This window comes from Rhinatrema bivittatum, chromosome 10 (assembly GCF_901001135.1).
Source record: "Rhinatrema bivittatum chromosome 10, aRhiBiv1.1, whole genome shotgun sequence".
NCBI lineage: Eukaryota > Metazoa > Chordata > Amphibia > Gymnophiona > Rhinatrematidae > Rhinatrema > Rhinatrema bivittatum.
In genome coordinates, this window is record NC_042624.1 from 105,150,962 (window position 1) to 105,163,366 (window position 12,405).

General features: G+C 39.7%; 1 protein-coding gene across 5 annotated transcripts in view; it reads right to left on the bottom strand.

Annotated features, from left to right (window-relative positions):
* FGGY (FGGY carbohydrate kinase domain containing) overlaps positions 1-12,405 on the bottom strand; it is a 340,924-nt gene that overhangs the window by 283,642 nt on the left and 44,877 nt on the right. For all 5 annotated transcript variants that reach the window (XR_003858912.1, XM_029617869.1, XM_029617871.1 and 2 more), the window contains exons 2-3: positions 9,824-10,035; positions 1,020-1,131 (exon numbers count right to left, since the gene is read on the bottom strand). Coding sequence is in view for 4 of the 5 variants with exons in the window: in XM_029617869.1 (XP_029473729.1) it covers positions 1,020-1,131; positions 9,824-10,024 (313 nt within the window). In the remaining variant the exon portion in view is untranslated. The remainder of the gene's footprint in view (positions 1-1,019; positions 1,132-9,823; positions 10,036-12,405) is intronic.

Here is a 12,405-nt window from a genome sequence, read left to right on the forward strand (position 1 = left end):
GGACAGTTGCAGCATGTTCATTTGAGATTGAGAAGAATCCTGTGATAGGATGTAAGTAGTGAATATAATTTTTGAAGAAGTGGCTAAGCTTTTAAAAGATGTATCATGTAGATTACCATACTGGAGTTAAGAAGTGTGTTGCTTAATTCTGCTGCAGGAATCCTGCAAATTCATCCATTGCTGTGGATTTTTATTTTTGTTGTTAACTTTTTCCTTTCTGGGGTTTCCAGCAGTCAAGTCCCTATTGTTTGGAAGATTCACTTATGAACCCATGCCCTGGGATTAAGTAAGTTCTCTCACTCAAAAGGGTAACTATCAGTCAAGGGGAGAGAAGAGTAAAGAATGCATGGCTATTGGGATGCAGTCTGATAGTTCACAGAGGGGAAGGGAGTATCTGTGATTGCTTCCCCTGTCCAGCAGAGATTATACAACCCTTGCTTCTGGGCCAGGTCCACTACACCATCTATTCAGCCATGCTTTTACTTTTGAACTCACAGAGACTGGTTTAAGGCTCCAAAACCAGCAGACATTCTCCCATTTTATATGCCCCAACAGGGGGTTACAGAGGCAAGAAACTTATTGTCAGTTAAATGTCTTAGTGGGAGTGCGAAGGGTCCAATGCAAAGCAAGAGCTTAAATTCAAAAGGGCATCATTTGCTTGACCCTGGAGGTCACAGTTACTAGCACTGGCTTAATCTGGAGGTTTATTTACATTAAAAAAAAAATTGTTAAAGACTATTTAACTTGCATGACAGCCATGACCGATTCCTTGCGAGGTCCTTATTAATGAGACAATGGTCCTTTCAAGTAAACAAAGTGTTGCATATCAGCCACTCAGAATGCAAGATTACCAGCCTACGTATGTCACTCTCATGAGGTATAATAAAGGATAATGTACAGGCACAACAGAGCTGCATAGTTTAACAGAGAATTTCCTTACTGTTGGACATCTATACCTTCATTCATGTTTGATTAGTTTTATTTGGGAATAATTTATACATCCTTTGAGGTAATCCTACCTTCAGAGTTTACTGGCAAAGACTGGAACTGCTTATCCAGTACAACCAGTGAGCAGGTTGCATCAAAGCCGAGTCCTCGAATATGTTTGCTGTCTATCCCTTGTCCTACTTTCTGTGAAATAAACACAAGGATGGTAAGTGGCACTGAGGACGCACTTCAACGCACACAAAAATCATACTGAAATTCTTTGACGCTATAAGGACATAAAATGGATGTTCAGTTTGATTTCCCTATCCTAAGAGATGTAAAGGTCAATTTTAAAAGAACGAGTTCAACAATTGGGGGAAGCGCAAATACGCTTGGCGTGTGGAAGCCCAATGTATTTTAAAAGCTGCCTGGATACGCAGTAAATTCCGAAGTGTGCACATCTCGGAGGTTTTCAGAAAGGGGTGGGTTGTGGGCATGGTCTGGGTGGGGCACAGGCATTTTGGGGCACTAACCTGAGATGTGCACATAAATACTTACATGCTCTGGTGTGTGCCGAAGCCCCCTACTGTGTAACTTTACTTCTGCTATGGATGATGCGCAAGCTATAAAATAAAAAAAAACTAGGCAGCTCTATGAGATTCTAAGAGTCAGGGCTAATTGGGGAGAGTTCCCCAATTAGCCCTGATCAGTTCCGATTCACATCTATAGAGATGTGAATCGGATTCACATCTATAGAGATGTGAATCGGAACTGAAATCCGAACCGATTCTGGTTCCGATTCACATCTATAGAGATGTGAATCGGAACTGAAATCCGAACCGATTCTGGTTCCGATTCACATCTCTAAAATGAGGTTTGCACACTCATGTGTTCACCCACTTAAAATCTGGTGCATATGTGCATGCAGTCAGGTTATTTTATAACATGCATGTATATACGCGTGCAAGTTATAAAATAGCGGTGCCCCTGGGTGTGCATGTGTGCCCGCATGCTGGTTTGAAAGTTACAGTCAGACTGCAGACTTGGAAAAATATTCAATAAGGACTTCACAAGGGTATAAGATTGAAAAAAAACAACTTAGTTGTAAAAAATTGGAGATAGTAGAATCACGAAGAGATGTGCTATTGTTTCATTCCACGTACACTAAACAAAATATGTGCATACACAATTAAACAAGCAAAATAAAAACCCATTCAGTGTGCATGAAAATTATATATAGTATGCACTAAATGAGTTTTCATGCACACTAAAAAATTCAGTACATGCAAAAATTAAATATAAAACAACCCCCCCTTCCCCTCCAAGAGGAAGAAAACAAAAGAAACAAAAAAAAAAAATATTTTTTTTAGCTGCACATCCCTAGGAGCATGACAAGGTTCCCTAGTCAAATGACTCAATTCATGTTGGGATAGCAAGACTGAATGGCAAGTGAGTAAATATGAAGTGTTAGAAATCCTAGCACAGTGGTTCCCAACCTCAGTTCCACCAGATAACAGGGGGTCCGCGAAGCCTGTGCAAAGAAGAAACCCAATAGGCTACTGCTGAACCCCATCTTGTGGTGGCCAAAATGTGAAGAAGGCTAGACAGGTCGCAGTTACACCTCATCTCACTGGTGGCAGAAGAAAGAGGAATGCTGGACCCCTGCGCAACCCATCTCGCTGGCGGCAGAAGGAAGAGGGCCACTGGGTTGCTGGCACACCCTATCTTGCCAGCGGCAGAAGAATGAAGCAGGCTGTGGGGCCGCCGGCAAACTGAGTGAGCAGGAGGACCGGTGAGAAGGTGGTCTATAAGAGAGCCTGTTTGAATGAGAGAATGGGAGCTTGTGTGTGTAAATGAGAGATAAAGCACACGTTTATGTGTGTGAGAGAGGGGGAGAGAGAGAGCGCGCATGTATGATTGACAGAGGGGGAGTAGTGTGAGCTTTTGTACGTGAGAGGGAGCGTGTGAATGTGAGTCAAGGAAGCATATGCATGTGTAACAGCATGTGTGTTTATGAGAGATGAAGCGTGTATGTGAGAGAAAAACATGTGTGTGAGTGAGAACGAACGTGCCCATACGATAGAGAAGAGAAAGTTTGTGCACCCTCCTTCCCACTCTTACTAATCTATGGCAATCTCAGGGTGACTAGAAATCAAAGGTTCCCAGGCATGGAGAGTATGGAATTTTTAAATCCTTATTAGTTTTAATTGTTGACTGTTATTTGATGTGTTTAATATTTTGAAATATTTTATTGTTTGGAAAATTTAAAAATAAATGTATATATGTTTTAAATTATTGGAAGCCATAAATATTCTTATTAGTATGGTTTTACTATTATTGATAGATTTCTTGATAGTATTTGATGTTTTATGAGGAATGGCAATGGTTCTGTTTTTCCATTGTTGCAATGCATACGGTGTCTGGCTTCTTGTGGTTTCCAGTTTAGTTTTTGTCTGCATGTTTGTATTTCTGTTTTTGGTCTTTGAATTCTGTATTTGGTGAGGGTCTATGTTCTTCATGTGACAGAGGGGAGGAATTTTGCTAGCGTGTAGTTTCTATAGCAGCTTGACTTGTTCTGTTTTCCTAATTGGAGGTGTATTGGTGTTTTAGGGCCTGATGTAATGTTTGCAGTGCTGCTTTTTCATAGGTAAGGTGATTACTCAGAGTCTGGAGTTATGGTATAGCAAGTTTCCAATAGATTGAGTATATTTTTTGCAGAATTTTGTATTATAAAATATTCCTGGTAGTGGAGGGAGTTTGTGTTGCTGTTACTGAGGTGAATTGAATTTGATTATTTTTCTGTGGTGAGTGATAAGGGGAAATGTCCTTGCTCTGCGTCCTTTGTTGGGGGGGTGTTTCTGTGAATGCAGGGCATATTTTATATTGGGATTCGTCCCACTCCTATACTGAAGAATTTTTGATTGATGCTCTTGAATAACTTTAGTGGTAGTTTTACTAGATGGTTGAAACTGGCCAGGAGTTTCTTTGTTACTTAGAAAGTTTTCTGTCTAGAGATGCAACTGACATGCATGTCCAGCGTCTTGCAATAATGGTGCAAAATGTTTGTAGCATGGCCTCTTGCTTTAGGGGTGGGGGTGTCCTGTCTCTGCATATATGGAATTAGGTGACAGGCAGGGGTGGAGAGAGCATTGGATACCTGCCAAGATGAAACTAACAGGGTGGTTTTTTCCTATCATAGGTGATTTTCTTCAAAATAATTATAATTTTTTAAAAATACGATGGGATTGGGGGGTTGAGAGGGAGGTACGTGCACCAAATCTCCCTTTTAGTGATGTGAACCTGTCTTAAACATCTCTCCTTCCCCTTTCTCCACCTGGGACTCACTCTCAGTTTTTGTTCCACAATCCATCCCAGCCAGTCTTCCTCACTCCACCAGTCCATCCCCGCAAGTTTCTCGCTCACCTTCCACCAGTCCAGTCACTACTTTCTCTCTCCAGTCCATTCCCTCTGGTCGCTCCAGATTCAAACAGTTCCAAGTTGTGTGGCTGCCTGTAGTTACACTACATGAGTTACTGAATATGAGTACAGCTTGCACATTTATGGCTGTGCTTTGGAATTATATGTATTCAGTTTATATCAGCAAGCATTATTTAATAAGTTGTATATATTATCAATGAGTCTGGTATGTCTATAATTATTTGTTATTACATTAATAACTTATAGAAACATAGAAATGACGGCAGAAGAAGACCAAACGGCCCATCCAGTCTGCCCAGCAAGCTTTGCACATTTTTTTTCTCATATTTATCTGTTACTCTTGGCTCTTAGTAACCTTTTGGTTCTATTTCCCTTCTACCCCCACCATTAATGTAGAGAGCAGTATTGGAACTGCATCTATGTGAAATATTTAGCTTAGTTAGGGGTAGTAACCGCTGCAATAAGCAAGCTACACCCATGCTTATTTGTTTTCCCAGACTATGTAATTCAGTCCTTTTTGGTTGTTGTCTGTATATAGATCCTATTTTCTTCATTCCCCCTGCCATTGAAGCAGAGAGTTATGCTGGACATGCACTGAAAGTGAAGCATCAGACTTTCTCCCCTGCCGTTGAAGCAGAGAGCCATGCTGGTTATGTGTGAAGCATCAGTCTTTCTCCCCTGCCGTTGAAGCAGAGAGCTATGCTTTTCTATATATGGAATATAACTGCAGGTAAATATGAAATAGAAGCACGTGGGGATCCGCAAAACTATTGGAGATTGAAAAGGAGTCCATGCTCCCAAAAAGATTGGGAACCTCTGACCTAGCAGAAATATAGGCAACCATTCAGCCAGGTCTGTCTGGTAGGCTGCAGTGGAAGAATTCATTAGCAGCTAAGTAAGACCAGCAGGCTGCAAAAGTAAGGTCACGCTGGCACTCAGCCAGGGGGCTGCATGCTTAGGCAAAAGCCAGGCTAGAACTGGAAGTTATTTAGTTCATTACAAAGCCTTGTGGTTAGACTTGGGAATGGAGTGATGCTTAATGTGTACTAAGTGGGGGATCTTGTATGCCCATCTGTCCAAGCTGAAAGAAGATGGGAAAAAAAAAAAACCCCGACAACCCACTGTCCTCAATAAAGAATGATATCTTACAAATGGTAATGCTCTATGGCGGACAACTGCAGGGTGGGTTGGAGCTAATCAGAGAACTATGACATTTAGGCATTTGAGGAAAGACTAGGGCAATTAAGAAAGTCTCCTCCTGTCCAGGTTAAACAGGTCTTTTCTCTTTTTAACTTTTCGGTCTTGGTTCTGCAATGTCTTCCTATGGCTGTTCATACCATTGCTTTGAAGAAGATATTCAGCTCTCTCACCTTCTTCCCCATCATCCTCTGTATCCATATTGCCTCGCCGAGTGTCATTTTTCTATGGCCTCATGGATGCGTTCAGGTTTTCTCAAGCTGAACGTATTCAAAATGGAGAGAGGGAGGTTTCCCCTGCTAACACTCACATACTAAACCCCTTCCTTTCTCTGTATCAACCCAGATTCTGTGTCATCTTTCATCTCCCTCTTACTCCCCCCCCCCCCCCCCCCCCCCCCCAATCTTTGCTTTTCTCTTAGCTATCAAACCTTCAATATTTGAAAAATGTTCTCCTCTTATTTTTTCCAGGCAAAGTGTGGACACTCAAGCTATCATCAAAGCAAATCAAGTGTGTGGCAACAACACATCTACATCCATCCTTGAAAAGTTAAAAAAAAACTTTTAATGGAAGTTTCAGAGACGTCACAAATGGCATCAATGGTTAAGTGGCCAGACAAGGTCCGTGTTGCGCCTGGGGCTGCATCGGAAGGGACACCACCACCACTACCACCACCACCGGTCACTCCATTTCACGTGAAGTCACTTCTTTCATGTGAAGTTTGTGAATTGTAACGATTAAAAGAAGGGACCTTTGTTGGTCGTGTTGCTCCTCCCGATGCAGCTGCAAGCAAAAAACACAGACTGTATCAGGGGGCTTACTGTTGATGGCATTTGTGATGTCTCTGAAACTTGCAATAAGGGATTTTTTTTAATAAGCCGTTACAGGCTTTTCAACTGAAGGACAGATTTAGAAGTTTTGCTGCCACACTCTTGATTGACTCCTCTTACTCTTGCGCAATCACCACATATTTCTGCATTAACATGCTTACTTGGATTATTGCAACAGCATCTAGCCAGTCCCTTCCAACTCGGTCCTTCATCCCCTTTAGACCCTGCAAAACTCTGCAGCTTGCCTTCTGTTTCAACATCTCTGCATTGACTCCCTCTGAAAGTCATCTGTCACTTTAGAATTGTTTGCTATCCTTTTGAGTACATCCTCCAATCTTTCTGTGCTCATCTCCCACCACTATCCTTCATGTTCTCTCCACTTTTCCTTCATGTACTTCTTTGCCCCTCACACCAGTTAAGCCTTTTCTTGGTTTGGGGCCTTACCATCTGTACATTTACTCTGTAATAAGCTACTAATAGACATCCAGGAAAAACTGCTATTATCTTCAAATCTAAACTAAAATTCCATTTATTTTGTTTAGCTCTCCATTAAACCCTTCTTGTGGTTTACTCTCTCTCCTTATGCACGTATTTTGATGACTTTTATAAGTACTCAACATATTGACTAACTGAAGATAAAATGGGCAGTATGCTCACATTTAGCCCTGGGACATAAACAAAAAAAATATACTCTGAAGTTAGAGAATGTGAAATGTAATTTAATTTTAAGAAAGAACTATTTTAAGATTAGACGGATCATCATTGGAAATATATCACTAACAACAGTTGTGTACAATGTGCATTTTTAAAAGAACGTTGAATAATTCCATGAATATGCAAGGTGTTAATAGGTATGATAATATTAGATCATAGATGGGTTCAGCCTGGTTGCAACCAAAGAGAGATGGAAGATTATTTTTATAAAACTAAGATGTTTCGCTCATTTTTTCACTTTTCTAGCCTCTTGACCTTTTCCATCCCCACTCAAAGTCTAGTTAGACTGTCCTCCATGAGTTACTGAACTGTGGTATCCTTACAAAATCCAGAGACTATGCAGAGCTCCACTAGCTGCATTGGAGCTAAATTAAATTGAATTCTTTGCAAACTGTAGAACTTTTGTCTCCAATATAAGATTTATCCAAAGATGATGATGATGAAAACTCATGTACAAGACCACACAAATACCTTATTCAAAGTGTCACGTATATGGTCTTGAAGGCTAAGAACAAAACAAATCCATCAAAAAACAAAAGGCTACTAATGTGAACAATTATTAAATTATTCAAATCTTGTTTTATTTTAAATATTTTTAATATATTTTTTAAGGTGTCAGTAAGCCAGACAGCGTGTTCTGGCGTATGTTAAATTAAATGTGTTTATTGGGTAGTACTGACTGGGTGAACTGGGGGGAATTCAGGCTAACCTGGAGAAGGGCTGGGAAAACTGGCAGATTAATTGGCAAACTGGTTAATTTCATTTATGCGCGCATGTTTTAAAATTGGCCACGCGCGAGTAAGTCCTACATTTAACTTTTGCACATAAGATATATGCGCATATATTTTTAATATAAAGTAGGAAAGGTATGCACGTTCAATGCTTTGAGATACGTGATTTCAATGCATTGCATGTATTCGCACGTAAGCCTACATAGACGTGTATGTTGAAGGGTAGAGATACACGTGTTTGTATTTAATGTGTGATATTTTATGTATGTTTTTCCTGAATCCACATGGGTCAATTTATTTTGATGTTGCGGAAAATAAGTGCAAAAAAAAATAATCTGCTCGAGGCCACTAGCATTTGTTTGAAAGTTATCCCCTTTTTTAATCCCTCTAAAAAGGCTATACTGCACCAAAGTCAAGAGGCAACATAATTGAAATATTCAGAACTCTTGCTTGATTTTTCCCACTATTTTAATTGTATCAATTAACATTTTATAATTAGTTTCAATAGAGCTAGATTAGTCGCAGAAAAAAGTTTTGTGCATTTAAGAGAGATGTTTTAAATGCATTATGTATATATATATATATATATTTATTTTTTTTTTTATTTTTTTTTTTTTTAAACTATTGTGATAGCAAAGGGAGGCTGTCATGGCTCTTGGGATGCAAAGAAGCCATCAGTCATTCCTGAGTGCTGCCAAATAAGTACTTTAATTTCTTCAAGTAATCGTGCAGCTAGGATATTACATTAGATGCCGATAACTCGTTGAGGGACAATACTGATTATATTTTATTAAAGAAAGTCGCAGGTGATTAAAAGGCAAACGTGCTAAAGGAAAAAGAAAATGGAGCAGGCACAAAAGAGCACTGTTGTAATCCTTTATCCAACCATATGAATATCACACACCCTTCCTCCCCTCTCACTCTCCTTCCTTGGACAGTGCAGGTCTGGCTTGGTTAATATTTAAAGAGGCTGATCAATAGCTAGAGAGTGGTGAACTGTCCATCTGCAAAATTACTGAGCGTGCCATGAATATTTAAAAAGGTAACCACAGAAGAAAGAAGCTATAAGAAGAGATGGGACTTTTTTTTTTTTTTTTTTTTTAAGGACAAACAGGATTTTCATTCCCTGCTGTTTGAGTTCACCCTTCTCTTTTTAAATCCAGGACATAATAGTAAAGAAATCCCTGTGCAAATGGTAGTGAAGCGCTATCCAACACAGAAAGACCAAACTTTAAATGCAATGCTTTGTATGAACACTTGATTCAGACTACCATCTCTCTGTATATATTTTCAATTATTACAATATATTTTACTTTTTTGTCTTAGCAATTTTCCTCCTGCTCCTTTCAGCTGGAACAGCCTTTAATGGGACTATAGCAGCAGTGAGCCTTCATGTGCAACACCACTGGATTAACTCCCCCATATTTAGCCGCCCTCTCCAGCCAAAAAAAAAAAAAAATCACAATGAGTGTCCTCATCCAGGATCCACAAGTTGGGAATCTCTCCCTGCAGGCCCTCCCCCCACAAGCTGTGCACCCTGCTTCTACAGTAGCCCCATTCCCCTGCTGGCCTGGGCAGCAGAAATCGGGCTCAGGAACTGAACTCAGCCATGCAGCCCTGCCTCTGAGCCACTGGATCAGTCTCAAACATACAATATTTATGAAATTTCAATAAGGCCTTCAAATAGGATCATTCCATGTGACACTTAATACAATGCTGTGTATTCACTTTCTTTAATGCCTAAGAAAAATGTGCCCATTATCTATTGATAAAAACTGCCAAAATGCATTCCTCATCCTTCCCATTCCACCACCTGCAGGCCTGCTTTGCCACTGGCATCCCATTATAGGGACATACAGGTGACATTCTCTCCAAAATTTCTGTAAACTACTTGGGTCTAGTCAGTTCTTACACCATTCCCATCATCCTTCCCTAAACTGCCATCGTCCGTAGCCCTGTTCCTTTCTATATTATTGCATGAAATACCTTGGCAACTTTGCAACACGCAGCCCAGATATCATCAGAGGACTGCTCATAGTGGTCTGGACGAGGTTCCCATATTTGAATTGGCTCATCTGCCTGCGCCACCACTGTGCCAGCCTGGTCTATCATAGCCGCACGGACACTTGCTGTTCCCACATCTATTCCCACATAATAGTTGACTGCATCCTGGATTTCACTCTGCATTATCTGGTAACCTGCAAACACAGAAAAGGAGAAATTCAATGTTTTCATCGCACACTGTTTGAAAAATAAATACAACTAAACACAGCACTTCAACACAGCTGGCTCAAACAATTGTCTAAACTGAAATGCATCCCATAAGTGTATAGCACCATGGTATGACACTGAGCCAGCTTTAAATGCCCTGCAGAAGCAGGGTAAACATTAACAATACAAAAAGCCTACAAACCAGTTTGCTTCCATGGTTTTGAAATTACCTCTTATCCAAGTTTTTTCATTTCTACAACTGATGGAAAACAAAATCATCCACAGAAATAAAATTTGTGCTAGCAAAAAAACTTGTGTTAAAGCCAATGTGGGACTTTTTCCCCAAAGGATTAAGTTACAAACCATAGGGTTGTTTTAGCAGAAAATTTTGCTTGCACAATATTTTTTCTGTAGAATTTCTCTTCCTAAAGCTGCAGAAATTAGATTCTGGGGTAAAAAAATGTTTTATTTTAAAATTGTGCAGGCACTTAGTTGGACCTACTTTTGTTACAAAATGAAAATCTGATCCTATATTTCTTATATTTTGTTTAAATTAATGTAAGATGTTCTTCATAATTTGTAACCCGGGATGTGTAACTGGAAGATGTTCCTCGTTGGTAGCTCCCAGATCCACTTCTAAATCATTTGGAGAGCACTGTGATCCTACAAGTCTTTCATAGGCTTAGCAAGAAGCAGAAAAAAGTTGGATTCATAATATCAAAGAGAATACTCCTACTCTAAAATTAAAGCAAAAAAATGTTTTGCCATTTGATAGCATTTCCATCTTGCCAATTTTTTGAGTTTTCCTTTAAAAAAAAAAAAAAACCCAAACAAACAAAAAAAACTAATGTGAAGAGCAAGTTTTACATGGCAAAAGTTTGCACTCAGGGGCTGACGAATCTATGAAAATTAATAAAAACATAAGAATTGTCATATTGGGTCAGACTGAAGGTTCATCAAGCCCAGTATCCTGCTTAGCAGTGGTCTATCCAGATCACAAGTACCTGGCAGGATCCCAAATAGTAGATAGATCCCATATTGCTAATGTCCAAGATAAGTGCTGTCATTTCCCAAGTCTGATTGGTTAATACCAGTTATGGACTTCTCCTCCAAGAACTTGTCCAAACCTTTTTAAACCCAGATATGCTAGCTGCCTTTACTTCCAACAATGACTTGTCCAAAATCCTCCAATAATGAATTCCAGAGCTTAATTGTGCATTGCATGAAAAAGGATTCCCCGCTTTGTTTTAAATGTGCTACTTACTAACTTCATGGAGTGTGTCCCCCTAATGCTTGTATTATTTGAATTCATCTGTTGCAAGAAGGGATCATGTGATTTCCATTGCAAGCCCAAAACTTTGGAATTCTCTGCCTGAAAAGCTATGTTTGATACCAGACAGAGGGCCTGATTCTCTAAGCATTTTTCCCATAGACATAGAATGGGAAAAAGCCTTAGTGAATCAGGCCCAGAAAGATTTAAGTGTGAGCTAAAAACATGGCTGTTCAAAAATGCATATAACCTAACTTAAAATAAATCAGAATGCAGAGGACAACAGAAAGACAAGAGAAATCAACTGAAACATGAGATATAAATTTAATGAGTGAATGTAAGAACCTCAACATAACATACCAAGTAATAGGTGAAATTTGTTGTTGTATTATATGTTCTGTACTTCTCGCCTTATGTCCTAGACCTTTCTTTAACATGTAATGGAACAGTTCGTTTGATGCCTGTTGATGAATACTAACTCTGAAACCAGTCTTTATTTGTTGAATCATAGCTATGAATGTTACTGTTGTAAACCGTTGTGATCTTTACATGGAACGACGGTATATAAAATATCTAAATAAATAAATAAATCTACACATAATCAAAAATATACAAACAATAAGTCAGTAAATTGTGAGTGTGAATGTTTGCAGGCTTTTTTTCTGCCTCTTGTTGCGATTAAGTATGGAATATACTATGGAAAAGACCTGCTCAAACTATACATTTAGGGATACATTTAATACTTGCACGCATGTGCCCATGTGTACGCGGTTCCCAGCGCGCACACATGGATGTGCCAATTTTATAGTTATAAAATCTTTTGGCCGCATACACACGCGCGCCAGATTTTAAAATCCATGCGCGCATGTGCGGGCGGCAATTTTAGTAAATTATGTGCAGCGACGCAATCAGGCCTCCCCCAGTTCCCTCCTGGGCTGCTCCAATTAAGAAGCGAACTGGGAGGGAATTTCCCTACCCGCCTGCCTAACCTTCCTTCCCTTTCCCCTCTCCACCCCGACCTCTAACCCCTACCCGAAATTTTTTTTTTAATTTTATTTTTTTTTTACTTACTGCTCCTCCCGAGCAG